The 22,071-nt window shown below is 45.5% G+C and overlaps 1 protein-coding gene across 1 annotated transcript; it reads left to right on the plus strand.

Moving 5' to 3' along the window:
* Window positions 1-19,790: 19,790 nt before the first annotated feature.
* Window positions 19,791-20,818, plus strand: LOC103316875 (endocuticle structural protein SgAbd-6-like). The gene is made up of 2 exons (XM_031924480.1): window positions 19,791-20,156; window positions 20,446-20,818. The coding sequence occupies exons 1-2, from the start codon at window positions 20,061-20,063 to the stop codon at window positions 20,776-20,778; spliced, it is 429 nt and encodes a 142-aa protein (XP_031780340.1). The 5' UTR covers window positions 19,791-20,060; the 3' UTR covers window positions 20,779-20,818.
* Window positions 20,819-22,071: the final 1,253 nt, after the last annotated feature.

The following is a 22,071-nucleotide window of genomic DNA, read 5'->3' on the forward strand; positions in this document are numbered from 1 at the left end:
TATACGAGAGTATATAGCGAGAAGGGGAAAGTTCGACACGAGTATAGCTAGGGCTGCTGGCAGTTTCTTCGACTTGCCGCGCAGCGGAGTGTAGGGAAGAAAATTAGGGAGCGAGCGCAGGAGGCTGCGTATGGGGTACATGCGCGAATGAGAATTTATTTACGCTGGGGATCTATACGCGCGAGACTTTATGGAATTGTAGTTTTCGTATAAACAACGCACGGAAATTATTTATTTCGAGATGATGGATGGCCTTAATCTAGGCTGATTATATAGAGGAATATACAAAGTGTCTTCGATTCAAGAGAGCGACGGCGTAATAAAACCACGTGCGACACGTTCCGCAAACACATGCGTCTTCTTACTCGCGAGGATTTACGCTAAGTACGCGACGATAACGCGAGCATAACGTAAGGCAAATTTATCGCGCGCATCCCTTCCGTCTTCGTGATATCATGTATACAAAACAAAGAACCGCTAAGGATTCGGCCTCGAGCCTGGATGCCAAGAATCCGACGATCGTGTCACTTTAGCTATAGCGGACTGGTGCTCTTTTCTAGGCGGATCTCTCTCTCTCTCTCTCTCTCTCTCTCTCTCTCTCTCTCTCTCTCTCTCTCTCTCACTCTCGCCTCTGCATCAGAGCAACCCTCACCGCGGAGAGCTCAAGATGAGAGCTGGAGAGCAGCAACATTGTCGGTAGCAGCGGCAGTTTGCACGATTGGCGTGTATACGTACACTCCCCCCCCCCCCATCCCCGCCAGGCTCGCAACCGTCTATCCTTCCAGGCAGCCGAGCCAGCCGGCTGCCAGGGGCGTACGTCGTTATTTCGCGGTGGATGCTGCGGGATCAATAGCTCGGAGAGAGAGGGGGCTGAGGGCCTGAGGGGGTAAGCACGAGAGAAGACAAACGAGGAGGGAAAAAAGGAGAAGGGTGCGATATCCCCCCTTCTTACTTTCTAGACTCCCGGAAGCCCTAGCTTCCCTCTCCGGCGCACCCTCGGCCTCTTTTTGTCTCCCTCCTCTCTCTCTCTCTCACTCTCTCTCTCTCCGTTTCGCCGGTTTATTTTTCATTTTCCCTCTCTCTCTAGCTGGCGCGAGCAACCCCCGGAGTAGTCGATGCATCCCAGGGTCGTTGCTACCGACAGCGAACGACCCGAGCCCGGCGCGTTTCTCTCTCCCTGCGAAGCTCGCATGCTCCTGCTGCCTCTGTGTGCGCGCGCCTATGCATATATCCTCTTTCCGGACCCGCAATGCACGCATACACCCCCACCCCTGAGATTTTTGAGGCACACGATCGTTCAGGGATCATTGATTACCCTGTGCGTACATACGATTGAATTATACGAGCGTACGCAGTAACGTGCAGTTTATGGACAGTATGGATTCACGTGTGGCCGCATTGTGTGGGCCTGTGAAAGAACGAGTAGCGGCGCATTATTGTCCAAGTTACATTGTGCACGTCTGCAGCCCCGGTGACAAGGGGATAAGAGTGTGCACATACGCGGGCGAACACGCTGTATAGCTGATAGACGTGTCTAGCACAATGCGCGATTGATGTGTGTTCAGGTGCAGTCAGTGCGTGTGCGTCGTTGGCTCGAAATCGTAAATGCCTCTGTGAATGGAGGGATATGATATTGGGCGGCGCGTGTAAGCGAGGATCGAGGATTCGAGATTTTAAATGCGCCTGTCTGCGGGAGAAATGGGGATGTAAGAGTTGCCCAGTATGGTTATTTTTGACCTGGGTTACTTTTTGGTTATATATATATATACACTGCCAGAAAAGGCAATATCGCTCGCCCGGGCATATATGTATATATGTAAATCCAGCTGGTCGTGAGATAAAGCAAGACATGCAATATACCGGCTGAGGCTCTATGCATGTATCGAGCTTGCAAATGCGCTCAAGAGGTGCTCTGCCAACACAACTGCCCGACGCAGAACATCGTTAGTCGGGATAGGCTAATTTCCTATGATTACGTATTTACCTCGAACGTCTAAAGCTCCAAGCTTCCCTACTATATATACCGCAGAACTTTCCTGATTTGCTGTTTACCGGTGTATACCATGATCCCGAATTCTCGGAACGTTTCGATGAGAGCTGATTTTTTATCCATTTTCTCGTTGATTATCGGACTTTTGCCGGGGATAGTTTGGGGGATGAGTTTGGCTCGTGTGTCGGCCCGGGAATTTACATCGTTATTTAGCGATTGATGAGCTTCGCGAGTTTCCTCATCGAATATTGATGTAACGCGAGTAGACGCGGGAGTGAAGTATCCTACGTGGAGGATGGATCGCAAATTGTTTTTGGAACTAGTTGATTGGTCAATAAGTTTTCATCGCGAAGCCTGCTGGCTTCGTCCATCATCAAGTTTTTTTTATTATTTGCTTATCATCTGCGATAGTGATTTCGAATTTTTCAATCGAAAAGTATTTGCGATGAAATCATGCGATGAAAGGTATATACACAGTTTGAATTTTCAGTACGCGTAATTCCACGTTTTTCGTTTAAAATAAATATTGCACTCGGAGTTTCAATAGAAGATCGTCTGAATTATTGTTGAAATTTCGTTACAAAGCTTCTCAAAAAAAATGAAGAAAAAATATACGATTCACTCAACGTTCAGCAGGCATCAATTATAGAACAAGTCCTTTAATAAATTGCGATAGCTAATCAGCAGGCACAAAAGCGGAACATCATTGTTACGAGCGACTAAAACAAAACGATTTTTCACGCCGATACTTACAACACTTTTATCAACGTCCATTCTCACATCCGCGAACATCCCTATTAGCTCGCGATCTCGTTACTATCGCCATAAACTTGATCGAATCATCAAAAACTCAATTTTGATACCCCCCGAAAAACAAGCCGATAAACTCTTAAACCGATGCGTTCACCCACTGTATACCGATATCTCTCTCGCCTATACAGCAGCAGGCGGATGCACCTCTCGCGCGAAACGAAAAACGATCGGCGACAGGAGCAGCAGCTCGGCTGGAACAAAAGAGGAGGAAGAGGCACACAGAGGAGCAGTTCTCTCTCGCGAGTTTCAAGGCCGGCCACACGCACGGCCCTGAAAACTTTCATGTGCAGAGAACCACACGCGGGTCTGATGTGTATACTTGCAAGCGGAGCAGCCCATATAATATCGCCGCGCGCTTTGTCTTCGTCGTCGTCGGGGTGTGTCTATAAATAAATTGCGCGGATCCACCGCTGCCGTTTCGAGTGTATGAGGTTCGAGCTCTGCTGCTGCTGAGATCTGTCGGTGGTGCAGTGTATTGTTGGGGGTTTGTTGCTATACATCAGGTATCAGTAGAAGATTTTAGTATAGCGCCAAGTCCAAACTTTTCGACTCTCTACGTTTCTAGATAGCGAATGTAGGTGGCGCACGGGTGACTTTATTTTCCTCGCGAGAATCTTGCGCACAATGCGTAGATATAGTGGTGTGCGAGCTATTCAAAAACAGCCTTGTTGGGCCTGCGCTAAGACCGCTCATGCTTTATCTGCCTAAGTTTATCCGTACTCGCATCCGACATATCTGCGTAGTAATTCGTAGTTTTCAGATTCAGGTGCTAATATTACGATCATCGTTATAATTGGGGAAGCCTGTACATTAAACTTGACTTAATGTCCCTGTATAATAAGCTGTATATCATGCCCATTATATGAATAGATATTATTTATGTGCCCCTTTATTGGAGGGATCAATCCGGCCACTCTCGCCCTTTATTGGTATACCACCAAAATAGATCACTCTGTCGATCCAATAAAATTTTTAAGCCAACGTCCAAAACGCAACTGATTTATAATTAACATCTCGTGAAATCGATGAAAACACATCACGAACGAAAAATCGCCGATAGACTATCGCATCACAGATCCTATACCGATCATCTCGTCGATTGGGCTACCACAATGGACCTTTTCTGTCTCTTGTATATTTACGTTCGATTTCATCGTCCCTCTCACCGCCACGTGTGTGTGTGTGTGTGTGTGTGTGTGTATATATATATATATATATATATATATATATATATATATATATATATATATAGTAGTCGCGTGCAGTGCACCTTCCCTCGCGCGACCATCGCGGCGGCATATCGAATGAGCCAGGCACGAGCGCCGGGTATATGGAGAGAGAGAAAAAGCGGCAGCGTGTTGCCCGGCTCGAATATGTTAATTTACGGCCACACAGAGGGCAATATAGTTCTTTTGGATACGCGTAGTATAAAAGCGGCGCGCCGAGTGTGCTTAATGGGCCTCGTGCGGAATTTTCGCGACGTAACTTTTGGATGGAAAACTTTCGATGCACATCGGTGAAATTGAAATTTTCGCGTCATAATCATGCTTACGACAACGACGAAAGACCCTTAGTGTAGATTTCATTAAAGAAACCGATAAGAAACGAGGCAAGCTGCTGGCGTCGGCGGCAGTCTGGTCCAGATTCGGGGAAGGCTCTCTTTCTCTCTCTTGCGCACCTTCTCCACACTCCAGCTGCAGAACGAACAAAAAGGCCGATCGGCTGCGAGACTACAGCGACGAAGACAGAGAAAGAGAGAGAGAGAGAGAGATAGAGACAGACACCGGACGCAGGAGAGGAGGAGGAGGAGGAGGAAGAAGGAGGCCGGGGAGGACCGAAAAAGAAAGGAGACGACTCGAGCGCACGCTTCTTCTTCTTCTTCTTCTTCTTCTTCTTCTACCTGCTTCGCGGCATACGCCGGCTGGTCGGCGGGATTCGCCAGGTCGACGTCGTACTGCGCGCTGCGCGCGAACAAAGGCCGAGCGGCGAAAGCGAAGATAGTACGAGGAGGGCATTTTCGGGGCCTCCTGCGCAGAGAGAAAGAGAGAGAGAGAGAGAGAGAGAGAGAGAGAGAGAGAGAGAGAGAGTCGAGAGAGGAGCAACAAGAGAGCGCGACGATGCCGGCGAGAGAGGCAACCTGCAATTTCCGAACGAGCTGCTGCGGAGCTTTGTGTCTCGGTTTACGGCCGCCAAAGGCAGACCGAGCCAGATTTCGCCGGCGCATAGAAGGGGGAGAAAGAGAGGGAAGGACAGTTTAGAGGAGAGGCCCCGGAGGAATCTGGATCAGGTGATTTGCAGGGAGACTCGCCGCGGGCTTTTGGGTTTTTCCCTACGGCGTTTAGGCCACTGCTGCAACGTGGAATATAATTTCAAATACGGAGCATGAATATGCGTATTCCATTACACCCATCGTGTCGTCGTTGCGAAATTAAAGCTCGATCCCCTCGCGCTTGACTGGCCGCACGTGGGACGCGCCAAGACGACCTCCTTCGTGCAGAATTGGCTCTGTACACAGCAAAGCTCTTAACGACCGCAATAAGAACGCCTTCGATGACGACTGACGCAATCCGCGAGCGTTTAATCCAACCAAGACCACTGCTGCGCTCGTACTAGGTCAGAGGATGGAATGCCGCCGAGAGGCTTTTGTTTTCAGCGACTGAGCTTTTTTGAGCAGGTGTTGAGTGCCGAGGAGAGAGAAGGGAAACGCGTAAAAAGTCACTCGCAGAGCGATTTATGATGATTCGAGAAAGATATCGAGCGAAGACATGCGTCGCGGATCGAGAGCTTTTACGAAGGAAGATTAGCAGCGGAAAAGTACGACAATAATGCTTGCGTTATAAAGAGCAGCGAAATTCATTACGGCCTTTTTAAAAACTCGTTTTCCACCTGTCAACGACGCCGTCACGACTGGGCTATTCTTGTCCGCAATAATATCGCGAAACGCGCAAACGACTTTTTTTTTATAGCAGCGATAAACACGAATCGCCGCAGCTCAACTTCTTCAAAGTCGGTTAATATATAAGTCATAGTTGTGGAATCCAATAAAAAGAGCCATCGCGGCTATATAAGCCAATAAAGGGCTGAAAAGTCATATATCCCGTGTATGTATATGTATCGAGAACGCGTGTTACATTGTTACACCGCGATGCAGTCCAATTATGTACAACATCGCAATAGAAATATTTTTGCGCGTCAAAACAGCCCGATCAATTAGCGCAGCCTTTAACGATCCGCAGGAAAACACAGCAGCGAATCGCCGAATTAATCAACGAGGCAGCAATTAAATTTTTCGATCGCCGCGACACTCCAGACACCAATTATGCACTGAGCAAACACGCTATACATTCAACCTTCGCGTATCGATCTCCAGAAGTGAAAGCGTCAACCCTCTCGCAACGTATTAACGTACACAAGACGTAATCGCAGATGCTAGCGCTGTGTACAACGCGCGTCTTGGCGACGCGTAATAAAAGGGTTGCGAGAGAGAGAGAGAGAGAGAGAGACGCATTAATTAAGGCGGCACGCACGCGGAACAGCAGCTGCGAAGAGTACTTACGGTTGACGAGTGGCGCGCGAGCCAAGGACACATGCGCAGCGTGTGTGTGTGTGTATGAACGAGCTCCTCTCTGGCAAAAAGACGAAAAGTTAATTTGGAATTAATTATCGCCCGATGCGTATGAGAGATGTACAAGAGAGATGGAAGTTTATTGGCTGCGGACGCCGGGGATAAATCGCTGTCGCGCGCTCGCTGGTATTTTGTAAGTATTTTGTCAAGGTATGCGCCGATGCAGGTACGGGCGTTGGAATTTCAGGCACCGGCTGCCGAGCGATTTTCACTGTTTTTTTTTCCCCGAGGGGCTGAGCTTTTTTAGCTGAATTCCTCGATTATTGAGGATTATTTTTTCGAGCTTGCTGAAATTGCTGATTGATTATTTGCGTTCAGATGAGCTGCTTCTATAAACGAAATTGATTAATTCGATGCAGAATCATACCGATTTTCACAGCTCGCGTGTAAAGCCCGTTATAGTCGATTCAACCCTACGACAATGATACGATCGATTCAGTTCACACCTTCTCTTCCGAGCACTGGCGAAATGACGGCGCATAAACTGCCCATTGAAAATCGATCCCGATTACCGATCACCATCGTCGCCGGCCCCAAGTACTTCGGGTTCTAACCTCTCAACGGGCGCCCGCGGTTTAACGAACGCGTATAATACGCTTTTTGTCAACCGCTGTATATACCTATATTTATAAACAGCGGCGCGATCGCAATTAACGGAAACCTGCTCGCGGGGCTCGAAATTAACGAGGGGATCGATTATCGTAGGATTTGGCCCTTTGTGGACGCGCGAGGAGAGAGGCTCTAATTTACTGCTGATTTCGCTGCGCAATGAAATGGCAAACGATGCGCGCGACTGCTCTTGATGTCCCAACCTGCTGTGTACATATAGTTACTATATATATGAATCATAATGTAATTTTTATGTATTCCAATTAATAATTATATTCTAAGTAATTTGAATATTCGCGCGAGTTTAATTTTAAAGCTACTAAAATAATAAACAAAAATTGTTTAAACACTTTAAAAAGTAACAAATTTTATGTTAACATCCAGACAACTTTTTTAAATAATATTTTTTTTGTGTTTGAAGCATATCTATTAGTATAAAAGTGGCCTTCGAAGCCCAAATCTTAAGTAAGTTTGCGGTAGCTGAAAAATGGAAATTCTGAATTTTGGCCTTCGAAGAAATGTCATACCTGATAATATGACACATATGAACATGGTTTTATGTTTCTTACATTATATCTGAATATATTTAATAGTTTAATTCCCTTTTTCAACAATTTGGGAAAAATATAAACAAAAAATGGAATTTTTCATTTTTTGACTGTTTAAGGTGTATCTGTCCCCTTAATAGTACATCCATTTTAGAATGTAGTTTTCGTTAATAATAGCGAAAAGCTTCCCAAAATCTTTCCAATCGTTATACATTTCAGTAGATTTTAGATATGATACCCGAAATAAGAATCAACATTGAAAGAAACGATCGAATACAAATCCTTTGATAAAAATCACTTTAAAAACCAATCCCAAAACACCACTTTGCAACTGATTTTTAAAGGCCGTCCACCAAATCCCTCCTACCCGAAGTGCGTAGTTTTCGGCCGCTCAAAGCAAAACATTTACGAAAGAGCAATTGAAAATCTCCGGCTTAAAATCTCGAACGAAAAATCGGTATGCGCTTCGTGAAAGCCCTGTGCGACTAACGACTTATGAAATAGAGCACGTCGAGCGTTAAACCCGGGAAAAATGCGTCGCACTCCCTGATCGCAAGTCGCTCGAGCAGCTGCAGAATGCATTTACTAGTTTTTTTTTCTGTCTGTATTTTTTTCGTATATGAAAATGCAAATATTTTGTGCGAATATATGCGTAGAATTATTGTTGATGTTGTGTGGTATGTGTTTTTTTTTTCATTAGCCGTGTGGAACGAAATGAATGCGTATTTTCGTTGGTTGTGTGAAATGAAATTTGTTCCAAGAAAAAAATGTGAAAAAATTTATTTCAATTGAAACTCAGTATCGGGCGATTCGAAATTCGAATTGTTTAATCAAGTCTGATCCGGAATCCTTTAATCTCCTTTTCTCTACATATTCGTCGTCTGTTTGATTTTCCCCTTCTTGGCTGTCTCTCTGTCTTTCTCTCTCTCGAAGAATCGATACTCGCTGGCATTATTAAAAGTCATGCACATATAACTTCATATACATGCGCCTTTCACCCCTCGACATATTTCTTCTAAACTTTTTTTCTTTGCGATAATATAGGAAAATAGATGACAATAATTAATACGCGCTCATTATGAACTTAATTAAAGTGTCAAATGCATAAGTGGGCGGCAATAAATTTAACGCTGAAAACGCGAATAATTAAATGCGCGTGAATAATTGTCGGCTTCGTCGCTCGTTGCATCAGTATACTTATTTAATATCCATGGGCTTTATCAGTTTGTTCATTGACCGATGCAAGCGCGCGTTGCGAATCGACGATTTGCCGATAAGTTTATCTCTATATACTGTTGTGAATTAATTCATCTTTGCAGTACAATGACAGGAGAACATCGATAAATATTTAAATTTTCGCACAGTTTTATCATACTACGCTTTGTATATTCAATGAAATTAAGCCGATGCAGCCGTTGATTCATCGTGGTAACATTATTTTGTAAATTATTTAGTTTTGCGTTGAATCATTCCTATATCCTGCCAGACAGTCGACGAGGGAATAAATTCTGATCAGACTAAGAGGTGCCAAGCAATATTATCCCCGATGACTCAGAGTTTATTCCACTGAGTCTCGTAGCTCTTTAGTTTCTTATTTACTCGCTGTTGCCCTTCCCTGCGAGAAATATACTCTGTATGATAAGTCAGAACGGCAAATTTATTCAGAAAACTAAAAAAAAAACAATAACAAAAACTTTCGAAAAACAAGTATTATTTTTAATAAGTATTATTTATACCAGCACTCAACTTCACGATCCGCCAGAAAGCGAGGCATATCAGCGATGCAGCGTTTTTCACAACTCATTCATCAGCTCGCGCGCAACCCCCGCAAATCAAACAGAGCGATGCAGCTGCAATATGCAAGCGGAGTTTGTATATGCAACGGCGAGCCTCGCACGCGCGTATGCCTACATGTACACAAGAAAACCGCGCGGCGCGTGGCAGCCCACGCCTCGACACACAGGGCGTCGAAAGTTCTAGGAATTTCTTTCGTTTTTCACGCAAGAGCTCGCTAGTTTCATAGCCGCGCCGTGAATACTAATATAGAGGGAGAGGGATGATGTAATGGATTTTTACTGGGATGTATGATGTGCGTCGTGGAGTGACGCGAGATGTTGGAATTCTTTTTTTTTTCACTGTAGAGTGGATGACGCTGAGCTGTACATTCTTTCCTCCCCTTTACATCGTGGTTGATTTGAAAGGGCGCTTTTACGGGAATTTGCGTACTGCAACGTTGCTTTATCGCTCGTTTTTGTTATTTGATTTGTTAACGTCAATACTGTACGACCGCGGGGCGCGCAAACACTCGCGAAATTCGCCGAATAAAACGCTCGTAATGAAAGTCAGCAGCTTATCGCAGCGGCATAAAGCGAGAGGACTAATCGAAAACGCGATATTCAATTAACTCTGTAACGTCGTGCGGCCGTCCCGCCGGCATTACGCTTATCACCAGTGACAACCGCGCCCCAACGACGTTACACTGCACTGATGCGGGAATGCAAAAACGAGAGAGAGAGAGGGCGATTTCGCGAATCCACAATACAGCGCGCGCGCATGTAACAATAATAATTTATGGAGCAAACACGCTTTTAATTGTTTTCGCATAACTAATTTCCAGCCGTGCCTGCACACATGTCGCTTTTCGTTATACGTTGTATGTATATCGGTAGACACACGTCGACAATGGACTAATGCGCGGAATTTTCCGGAACGAACGACTGCGTTTTGCGGATAAGCTTCCGGTTATTTTTCATCCTGTTGTCTCGACCGAACGATTTTAATGACGAAGCTTTATCGGTTGACGAAAAAACACGCAGGCATAATCCTCGAATAAAATCAGCAGTCCCTTACGACAACACCGAAGAAAAAAATGCACGTACATCGTCCCGGGCGAAAACAACGCAGAGCCGAGAGAAGAGCCGGTAAGAAGCTCGAAAATTTCCGAAGCGACGCGCGCCGCAGAAACGGCGAGTAGGCGTGTGCGCGGAGAACGGCTGCGCGAGGAATGACGGAGCGGCCAGGTGCTCTCGTCTGCTATGCGGACCAAAGTGCGTTGAACGTGTGGCGTGCGCGCGCGTAAATGGAGCAGATCGGATGCAGATAAAGGATCTCTCTCGGCAGGGGTGGATTTTCGTGACTAGCTCTTCATCATTTGATCTTTGGAATTTTTACGTTTTTCTTCGTCACGATTCTATTACGAATGACATTATTGCCTTTCGTTCAGAGTAATTGTTCGTCCGATGCTTCGCGGTGCAGCGTGGATTGTACTTATGGCCGAGGTGAACGTTAATTTGCGAATGTTTTGAAAATACCAATAAACCGAGCCAAGGCTCGATCGAATTGGCCAATCCAACGCGTGCAGAACGTTGGAGTGGATCGCGTGCCACTACTAAGCGTGACGTCACGCTTTGCCGACCACGTGATGCGAGAAATACGCAGTGTCTTTGAAAAGACACAACACCGGTAATTTTCCAGATAGAATTTCCCCCGTATACAACCTGGCACTTGAAAAAAATTTCCCATTTTCAGTTGGATATTCCAGGGAGCAGCCGCGCAACCACCGACTGATTCTAAACACTCATTATATAGCAGAGAAAAAGAATGCCCGACTATTCTCGCCCCGCGGGGTCAGCCCATTATATCGCTACAACTTGGAGCTTCGCTTATCCTTGATGCGATGCATATAGCGCGAGCCTGCGGCCCTTCGAAGGCTTCTCTCGTCGGGGCGCGCGAGCGCATACGTATATATAGGCCTGTGCGGCGGCACGAAAACACGCGAGCAATGCCAATAAAAACTCGGACGAGACAGAGGTAGGTTGGTATGGAGGTAGGAGGGAAAGAGGGATATTCGGCTTCGGACCTGCGTATGTATATAGCTATATAGCTATATAGCTATATAGCTATATAGCTATATAGCTATATAGGTCCCAGGTGGGAGGCAGCTGCTCGGCGGCCGCCGCTGACTGTCCGCAACACCTGCCCTTCTTCCTTCCTTTACTTTACTTTCCTTTCCTCCTCATCCTTCTCGTCCACTCTCGAATGTGTACACGAGTGCGTACGCCTCGCTGCTTGTCCTGTTTTTTTTTATTTATGCAGTTTTTGTTTTTCTCAATGCCTTTATTCTCTGTCGGCTCGGTTCGTTGGCGCTCGTACGCACTTGAGTTGGGAGTATTGATAAGGATTATGCGCAATTATCACTCTAAGAATTAATTTTGTATTTTTTTTAATAGTTATATATAAGCGCTTTTTTAATTCAATTCAAAGTTTAAATAGCCTCGAGCACTTTTATAATGTGAGAGGATAAAAAAGTTTTTATTATATTAAAACCCTTCTTTAACATTATTATTACATATGACAACTGGTATATCTATAAATTTAATTTAATTCTACATATTTAATTCATAAGCAAATAAAATTTTACCAAAGTAATCATCAATTGAGCATTCGTCGTTGTTTGCGTCATAATTTCACAGCACCTTTTTCCAATTAATCAGCATGGAAAGCAAAAAACAATGCCCTTATCCGATCCAAAGTTTTGAACAAAGTTCATCATCAAGGCTCTGAAGTTTTGGGCTGATGCGGCCATCAAGCTTCTTCTTCTTAAAACCCCAGTCTCTTAACTTTGCACATGTAATATACCTTTTTTAGCCACTCTTATTTCAAACTCGTTCGTTTCGTCGTCGTTTTTCTCCCCCATTCTTCCTCGGCTCCGACGCAATATCCCAGGCATAGAAGAGAAGACGCTGCATTGTATAATGACCAAAATCTCGTCTGGAAGATTTTTGAAACTTCACTCTCTCTCTCTCTCTCTCTCTCTCTCTCTGTCTCTCTCTCTCCCTCTCTCTCTCTCTCTCTCTCTCTCTCTCTCTCTCTCTCTCTCGTTCTCCTTTTCTCGACACATTTCGTGTGCTCAATGCGTTTTTTGTTAGCCGCGTTCCGTCCGAAACTGTGGCGAGAAAAAGGGCAGGTTTCTTTTGTTAATTTCTGACGGGTAGTCCCTTCTGGCCATGTCTCGGAAATAATCGCGTTTTTTAATGTGCAGCGTCTGTAGAGCTCGTGAAATAAGCAGTTTGAAGATTTCTCGTTTGTCTTCAAATCAATTTCGTTCGCCAATGACTTCTTAGAAATACAGGGTATTGAACTGTAGATGCGGTTGAGTATAAAAATACTCGGCTGGTTTTTTTTTCAGTTGAATTATACCCATCCATTTTTCTCAAATATTTTGTTGGTGATTAGATCATTTTATTTTTCATTGATGTAAATAAATATGTATGGGAAATATACGATCTATAGGCCTAAAGTTTATGCATCTATCCATGCAGTTACATGGTAACAAAAGACAATTTCTGCATTGGCGCCACGCCTCTATATGTATGCAGTTCGCGAATCGCGATAGATACTTGTGAGGTAAACATAAAAGAACGTCTGCGCCATCTATGTTCGCTGATCAAGCGCCAGTCTTAAACTCCTTTGCATACGTTGTATTGCGATCTACACGCAAATCGAAATTAAGTTCAGGTTATAATACGGCGTAGTGTGAGAAACGATCGACTAAAAATTTAATGAATAAAATGAGATCTAGTTCCACGGAGCTTCGAGAAAAACATCATCTCGACAAACTGAATACCGAGGCTCACCCGCAGGAACGGGTTAATTTTACAAGACGCGCCTCTGCGTTTACCGCAGCAGAGGCACCGCAGCTCCTTTGAAGACGCTATATAATAGCAGAAGCAGCAGCGGAGAGAGCGAGAGCTGAAGGCGCGCGCACGCATGCGGGAGACAGGTGGTGGCGAGCGTTATCTCGTTTTTTTTCTCCTCGTTCCTTATCCCCGCAGCACCTTTCAGCCCGAGAGCCTCTCCCTCGCGTCGTCATTACTATTATTAGCTAACCGATGTGTCGCTCGCTCTCTCTCTCTCTCTCTCTCTCTCTCTCTCTCTCTCTCTCTCTCTCTCTCTCTCTCTCTCTCGCTCCGTTTCCCATTTTTCCGTCCATAGGACGAAGCGCACACCTTCTTCTCCCGCGCGCATTATCAGGCGTCAGTATCTTTAGATATGCTCCGCACGCTCGTGTTGTGTGTGTGTGTGTGTGTGTGTGCGTCGCAGGTTTTGGTCTTTTTGGTTTTTACGCTCGAGGGAGGGAATGAACTCGGTGAGTAATTCAGCGAGTTTGTATATGGGGAAGAGGCAAAGGGCATCAAATCAAAAGCCAGTTCAAACGAATTCCAAGAGCACACACACACACACACACACACACATACACACAGACAATTTTTGAAACATCATATATTTGCCGAGCAAACAGTCGAGACACTTGCCCTCTCCCTCTCTCGTTATTTTTCCTCAAAAAGAAAACGAAACGCAACCGTTCTCCCTTAATCCAGCAGCCAAATACTCGAATGCGCGCGCTAGCGCTCGGTACTTACTCCTTTCAGCGAAAGAGAGACGGAGAAAGAAAGGCTCTGCTCGGGGTATGGAAATACTTCCGCGCGGGGCCGGCAAACAGACTCCGAGTACTCTAGGAAATTGGCGGACGAACGAGAGAAATATCCTGCGGAAAGCGCACGAGGGAGAGCAGGAAGGAAAATTTGTGAATAGAGTGTGGGCCGAGGCTGGCTGGCCCTCTCGAAGTTTCAATGACCCTTGCAGAAAAAGCTAGCCCCTTTGCGCTTCGCCGAAACTCGAGCTGACTAAAATCTGACGGTAATTCGATACGAGCGATTCGATCGAGAGATATTTTAATTAGAGAGCTTTCGGGGTGGAGGAAAGAGGTCGCTATATTTAAAAATTGATAGATTTTTCACTGTTTTCACTGATTCCTCTCCAAACGTGTTTAGCCCGCTGATTTATGCGATAAATATTCGATCTAAAGAGAAGAGCTTTTTCCGCGCGCAAATCGTTCATTCTTCAAAACCGCATCATGTACAATCCCAATGCCAAGAAACGAGACGAGAATAACGCAGGCATAACGTCTCTCCGCCGTCTGGCCAAGAGGAGAACAGTCCTCACACCCGCTATACCGAAATCCCTTTAGCGAATCGTCTCGCGGAGACGCGTATCCTTCTCCACCCTCTGCAGACGGCAGGGGCCACCCTCGCAAGGAAGTCGTCGAGCTCGCGCGCCAACCTCTCTCTCTCTCTCTCTCTCTCTCTCTCTCTCTCTATCTCTCTCCCGTCTGCGTCTTTGTGCGTGCACGCAGTTATATAGTCGCGCGTCCTTCGATCCCTTCGTCGCGTTTCCGATCCTTTTCTGCCAAAAAGAAAGCGAGAGAGGGAGACGACGAGCTGCGCATAAAGGGATGTCTTATTAAGCGAGGATAAAGGAGCTGCGAGCGGCTGAAAAATTATTCCCGAGTTCGTTAAGGATCGACGCGAGAGAGAGAGAGAGAGAGAGAGAGAGAGAGAGAGAGAGAGAGAGAAGGAGGCGCTGAAGTTTGCTTTATTTACACGCCGGCGTGTATAATAACGAAGCCTCGAGACTTTTCTCGATTGTATCGCGCTAACGAATCTCTCGAATATAAGTATCAGAATCGCGAATGGAAACGTAAACGCTGATAAATCAGCGGAGGAAAAAAAGAACGACAGCCCCGGCTTGAACGGCAACTGTCGCGCGAAAAAAAGCAGCCTCTGCAATCACTCCTTACTTTTTATCGCGTCTCTCCCATCTCGCGCGTGTACGACGCAGCGTATGTACCGATATCCATCCGAAATAATCGGCGCTCGACAAAGAAGCGGCTCTCGAAATCTGTCCGAGGGAGAGAGGAGTTATTCCCAGCTGCTGCTGCCGCTCGGCACGTTTTGAGCGTCTTGACGGGCTGCACGTGGCAGCCGCACGCCGGGACACGCGCCGCCACCACCTGCTCCTTCGCGGCCTCCTTATTATCCCCACCGAAGACGTTCTCGAGGCCGGTTTTGAGAGTCGCGCGCGTGTGTGTGTGTCATGGGTCCGATGTAGGAGTGTTGGCACGGGCTGTTTTGGAGGTGAGAGAGGTGTAGCGCGCTGCAGGAGCGTGTGTTGCATTGGAGAACGATGGAAGAGTTTTGGAGATTTTGGTTTTTGATTCGAGGGAATTTAATAATGAATTACGGCGTCCGGTCTTTCAGTTCATGTGATGTAAATGCGAAGATGCTTTTAATCCAAGATATGATGCTCATCAGCGAACCGATTTCCAATTACACCCCGATTGATTAAGTTGGAATCGCAAAATTAAATTAAAAACCTATTTACAGAGTTTCAAAAACAATGCACCACTTATACAATTGCATTTAGTCGTTATAACGCACAGGTCGGCAGCGCACAAATCAACTCGAACTTCGAGCAAGTCATCTGGCAAACGTGAAAACAGAAAGAAGCCGCTTTCACAGCGTGCATCCCCTCGAATTTACCGCAACAGCCTACATACCAAGAACACAGACATCGCATACTTATAGCGCAGCGCAGCGGTCCGTGAAAGAGTTCGAAAAGTCGTTCTGAACGGCAGCAGCAGCAGCAGCAGCAGGCGCCACCGGAAACGAGCGTCCTCGTTAATTCGACGTTAATTCACTTTTCTAAGGCAATACGACCGAAATTAGGCACATTGTTGCCATAGGCACGACGAGGGCTTTGACTCTCACACATACGCGTGTACAAATGAAGTAACCGACTACACGATCGCACCTACGCGCGCTTCCCGTCGACACACACACACACTGTATAAGGGGGAGAAGCGCGTCTGTCTGGCCATTAATTTCGTTGTCCTTCTCCTACTCGCGCAAAGTGTATACCTATAGCCCACGCGTACAGGGCCCGGTCAAACCAAAAGCAGCGATGTATATGTATAGGTAGACAACGCGCGTGCGGAGAAAGGGATTGCCCGCTGGGGCCGCGAGGTGGGAGGGATGAAATTGCACCCTAAAATATTCAGCAGACACGAGACCTCGCGAGGGTTACTGCCGATCTGCGTTTCGTATATATATATATATATATATATGCGAGTTCTTCTCGCTCTCTCTCTCTCTCTCTCTCTCTCTCTCTCTGCGTGTTTGTCTCATCTGTGTGTGTATGGGTGTATGGATGCGAGAAAGACAAAAGCCGGAAAAGAGAGACAATGAACGGAAAGAGCGGAGGGATGCGCCGAATGAACGAGGCATAAAAAGCAAGAGAGAGAGAGAGAGAGAGAGAATAAGGGCTTTGGATGCGAATGTCACTTGACTTTAAATAAAAATATCGTAGTCCCTTTCGATTTAAAATAACGCATCAAATAAGACAAACTCAAACAGGCATGAGCAAATAAGAAGCAAACGGAATAAAAGCGAAGCGCGCAACTGAGAAAAAGTTATCGAAAGCCGCAGCAGCGGAAGCAGCGACCCTAGTCGCTCCCGACCTACCCTTCGTTCGCTCGCTCGTTCACGCTCGTTCCCGCTGCTATTATAATCATTATTATTCGCCGTTTTTGCACGCGACCGAGCAGAGTTCGTTTCTCTCGAGTCGATCCGTCAAACTGGCGTCGCTGCTGGCGTGTCCGATAGATAAGGCGCAAGTGTATACTTGTATTATGCGAGAGGAGCTTTTCTCCAGTCGAGCCTCGAAATGCGGTTTTAAATATATACGCGTGCGTGCGTGCGGCTGCTCGTTGCAGGGGATGAATTATGCATTCGAATGTTGATTCTGTTTAAATTCGAGGGGACGTAATTGATTTTCAGATTTTGTTTACTCGATGCTTTATTAATTTCGTCGGGACGATGATGCATCGTTTTTAAAATCGAGACGAAAGAAATCATTTATATTCCCATGTTAGCAACATTTGCTCGGCCGACGCATCTCGGCGTGCGATATACTCGCGCGAACGTCAATGCGTCCATCAGCCCGCGCGCATTTGCCTATGCTGTTACCACAGTGCTATGTAGCAGTGCTAGTTAACGACCCCGAAATCCCCGGATACGCACATATATGCGCGGAGTAATAAAGCCCCATGTAAATTCGAGTAACGAGAGAGACTACCGATCGCCAGCAGCAGCTGCAGCCCAGATGAAGAGGAGAGAGGCTCGGCTCGTTTTCAGGTGCGCCGACGTGACTGTCAATGCACAGGTGCGCGCTTCGGAGATAAAAACAGCCTACGGACGATGTGTGCGCGCGTGTGTAACAGCGAGTTATTTGAATAATATTCGCGCGCGTGCGGCGCGTCGTCTCGGGAGCACGTGGATTTATTCGTTGTTATTGGTCGATAGACTCCTGCAAAAGCAATCCATATCAATAACTCGAATCATTCGCACCTCGCTGTAACGGCGCATACACGTACACGTATACCTACAGAATATACAGTCCGGCGTAACGCAGTGCATAATTTCGACAATTTGCGCGGAAGCTCTAAATCAAGCTCTCTCTCTCTCTCTCTCTCTCTCTCTCTCTCTCTCTCTCTCTCTCTCTCTCTCTCTCTCTCGGAATCCGCAACACAGTATACCGGCCGGCCATTCGGTTACAACAATCCGCAGCTCATTGCCAAACCCGCCACAATTATACCTAATATACGCGCACTCCCCGCTCGCAGCATCAGGCGTCCATCAGCATCATCATCCGCTGCTCCTCTCGAAATCAGCATCGGATCATCATAAACCATCAACTCTCGGCGTGCGATAATTCATCCATTATCTCCTCCTCGACACTAGACTCTGCGCCTCTCGAATCAAAACAGTAGATACATACAGCATAATATACGCAGGTGTGTGTGTGTATATATATAGCAGCAACGTTGTTGGCGAATCGATCGCAGCAGCAGTGGCGCTTATAAATATAAGCAGGCCGACGCTGACGCTAATAACGAAAGAGGCCATAGACCGCTACTGGCCTGTGAAGCTCGCGATAGCGCGCAGTCTCTCTCGTAAAAGCAACCCTTTCCCGAGTACCGCCGCCGCCCTTGTGTACAGCGCGCGCGATGGGAAAGGGATGCTGATACGGATCGGCCGACGCTCTGATTATGATTATTCCGCGTGCAGCTTTGGACGCGCGGAAAAGAGATTGAATGCGGCTGGGATTTTTCGCTCTCTATTATGCGCACTGCAGACCATTTGGCTTATTACCGACGTACCCGCGTGATTTATCCCACGCGTTGACGCTGTTTTCTTCGCACGTACGAACACAATCAGCTAATTGCGAGGCACTACATTGATCATGCAGCAGGTGACCTGTCGATCAATCCATCTCGCGTGTCCCTCTCGGTCGTCCGATATAATCCGCGACGATCCTCTCTTTGTGTTATACGCGCCCTCGATCCCTTCCTCCGCGACATCAGCTCGCAGACGCGTACACCCCTTGCGCTCTCTCTCTGCGCTTGCTTTGTCCGCTAGCTCAGTCTAATAATTTTCCTCGACTCTCTTTCCCCGCCGAGGCTCGAGGCTACAGTACACTGAAAAAAAAACACAGTCGTTTCTGCTGTAAAGTCCGGTAGTTTTAACCGTTCTGCCGCACCGTAACGACTGTTCAGTAAGAAAAACGGTGTGCCACTGGTAGTTTTGAACTCAACTCTACGGTAATCTTGGCGAGTCTTGGTACAATGACGGATTACTGGTGCGAGTTCAGTTAAAATGGCTGTATTTTTTTTTCAGTGTAGTGCTCAGGCTTTATCGGCTCTTGGGCTGTCTGGCGTGTGTGTGCGGATACTAGCTCTGTGTACCCAGTCGGGGAGTCGCCTGTTACAATATCGATGATTGCCACCCCGTGAGAGTGCGTCTGCTGCTGTTTCTGACGCGGAATCGCGATTCTCCGAATGTCTGGTTGTGCAGGGTGTATGTTTTTTTGCGGGATTATGCTTGTTTTATAAAGATATTAAATAATAATGGCTACTACTGTTACACGAAATACTTACGATTCTAATTTTTTTAAATCATTGTATCGTGGTGTTTGAGTATAGTAATATTCTTTGTAAATATATCAGATATTTTTTTTAAGCAAATGCATCGTACAAACAAATGTTCGGTATTTTTAAATATGTATGACGATCAATTCTAAAAATATATAAAATAACAAAGCTATACCTTGTTATTATGGCAGTCGTATTTTACACGTAAATAAATTCCACACGGAAACTATATAGCGATGGAATGCTATCTATAGAATCCTTAATTTTACAGCGGTGAAAGTATCACCTTGAAGCGTATATTATAATCATATCGAGATATAATGAGTTGCATTTTTAGTTACGCAAAAATTTCACTAATTTAGCCAGCGAAAGGAACCAGAGGATTATGCTCATCCGCGAAAAAAATCGAAAGAGACGAAATGACCCTGAGAGATACGAGGACGTTATGTCATCGAACATCTGCCTCCGAGAGATTCGTTTTCTGGAATTCTACAAGGCCACAAGGAAATGCCGATATCTCGCCAAAACTAATTTATTCGTAAATAAAATTATACTAAAAGAGAATGGCCAGTATTGCATAGCGAATCGAGAACAGAGTGATGATTTTTTTTTTTAACTAAAACACTGCAGAAGATCGACTATAAAATGACCGGAGCAGCGGAGCTCTTCACTCAGTCCTCATCTTCTCTTCAACTCTATAACTTCTCAGTTCAAGAAGACAAAATTTCCACCATGAAGACCGTAAGTTAATTAAAAAGTTTTAATTTATAAATGTTCCGCTATTTAATTAAATCAGACCAGAGAATAAGTTTTAAAAGCCTATAAGTTACTGTATACAAGCTTCATATCATTCAACAAAATTTCATTGAATATCGCAACGCATTGTTTATTAGCGTAGTCACATTCGATGGGATTAATTGCAAATGCGCAATTTCAATCAACTGTTTAATTAATTAAATAACGTATTCAAAATCATGATTATTTATCTATAATAACGTAATATAAAAAACACATCAAATCCACATTTCAGACGCTAGTTCTTGCCGCGCTCGTAGCAGTCGCCGTTGCCGCTCCTCCAGCTTCCCACGACCAGCACCACGTAGTTATTCTTAAACAGCAGCTGCACAACAACATCGGCACTGGAGAAGGTTACGAATTTTCCTTCGAACAGGACGATGGCCAAAAACGCCAGGAATATGCCGAACCGATTCAAGTCATCGCCAAGGACGGATCATCTCAGACTGCCTACCGGGTGAGGGGATCTTACTCCTACCAGCACCCCGACACTAAGCAAGAATACACAGTCACATACGTCGCCGACGAGAACGGATTTGTTGCCGATTATCCAAAAAACCTGCACTAATGTCTTCTTCATTGAATAAATCTTCCACTTCTAGTGATTACATGGATTGTTGTGATTTTTACGTATACCTGTTCTCTTATGCGTACCTTCTGTTATTCTTGCATTTGAGAGTGTGGAACGAGGTGTGAAGTATTGTTTTTTTCCATAAAAATGTTACCGAAACTATAATAATTTTCGATTCTCACTATAAAATTATTATTTTGAAACTATACATCTTTAAAACCTTCTCTTTTTGTATTTTATGCGAATTATTTTATACATTTAATTAACGTATATTTCTGGTGCGAACTATGCTATTACGCAGAAAGTGTAACCACTACGCATCAAACTCTGCAAAGAAATAATTAACGATTCTTGTAAGAGCGCAGTATTGCTCGGAAGATAATCGATATTACATTTAAATTACACGAACTCTTGCTTCGTATTCTATTGTTCCTCGTTCTCTTACCTATCTCAACCATCCGTTACTACTGATTTTCAGGTAAACGCGACTGTTTCATTCGCGCTAACGTAAAATAAAAAATACAAACTTTTATTAGACCGTTCTCCGGGAATGTGAAAACGCCGCCGTCCCCATTATCGCGAGCTGCGCGCACCTTACACTCGCTTGTGACGCCCTACACGACGAGTATTAGCTCGTCCGCTCGCAGCGCTGCATGGACAGCGACAAGGGAGCGTCGCTCTTATACTAACGTGTACACGTATATCTATATACATGTACGTACGACCGCTATATGGGTGGGAGTGTATTATTACGCGACGCGCACTCGACGCTTCTGGAACTTTGTCGTACTCGCGTAGATACGTTATACTGTTGACCTGTTCTCGCGACGATGTTGCGCGCGATAGCTGATTTTTTTATCGAGTCGGTGGACAGTTCGATGAAAAATTGTTGGTATATTTACTTGTGCTTCGTATATTGTATGCGATAGAGGAGGGTACAATGAATAATAATACTGTTTTTAAATTTACTGCCAATCTTCATTGCGATAAAAATGTACTAATAATGAATAAACCAGAAACTGCAGTTGATTAGCGTGAGCTTTTACGTAATTACAAATCAGCACAAGCGGAAGAACCTGTACGCAGTCGGAGCTCGAAGAGAGACAGACAGGCGCGCATACGGCACGCGAGTATCGGTATTACGAAAGCCTTGTAATCCAAAAGTGCGTGGCCAACATTTTTTCGCGTCCGCAGGTGCTGCTGTTGCCGGACGTAGCGTATGATATACACACACCTGTCGGGTTATCGGTATATAGTGGATACTGGTCAGCTGGTCGGCCCGAAGGTCAT

The sequence above is a fragment of the Nasonia vitripennis genome, chromosome 2 (genome assembly GCF_009193385.2).
Source record: "Nasonia vitripennis strain AsymCx chromosome 2, Nvit_psr_1.1, whole genome shotgun sequence".
NCBI lineage: Eukaryota > Metazoa > Arthropoda > Insecta > Hymenoptera > Pteromalidae > Nasonia > Nasonia vitripennis.

Coding starts and splice junctions, on each gene's coding strand:
- LOC103316875 (XM_031924480.1), top strand. CDS start 20,061: ATGACCGGAGCAGCGGAGCTCTTCACTCAGTCCTCATCTTCTCTTCAA. Junction 20,157..20,445: donor AAATTTCCACCATGAAGACC/GTAAGTTAATTA, acceptor TCCACATTTCAG/ACGCTAGTTCTTGCCGCGCT.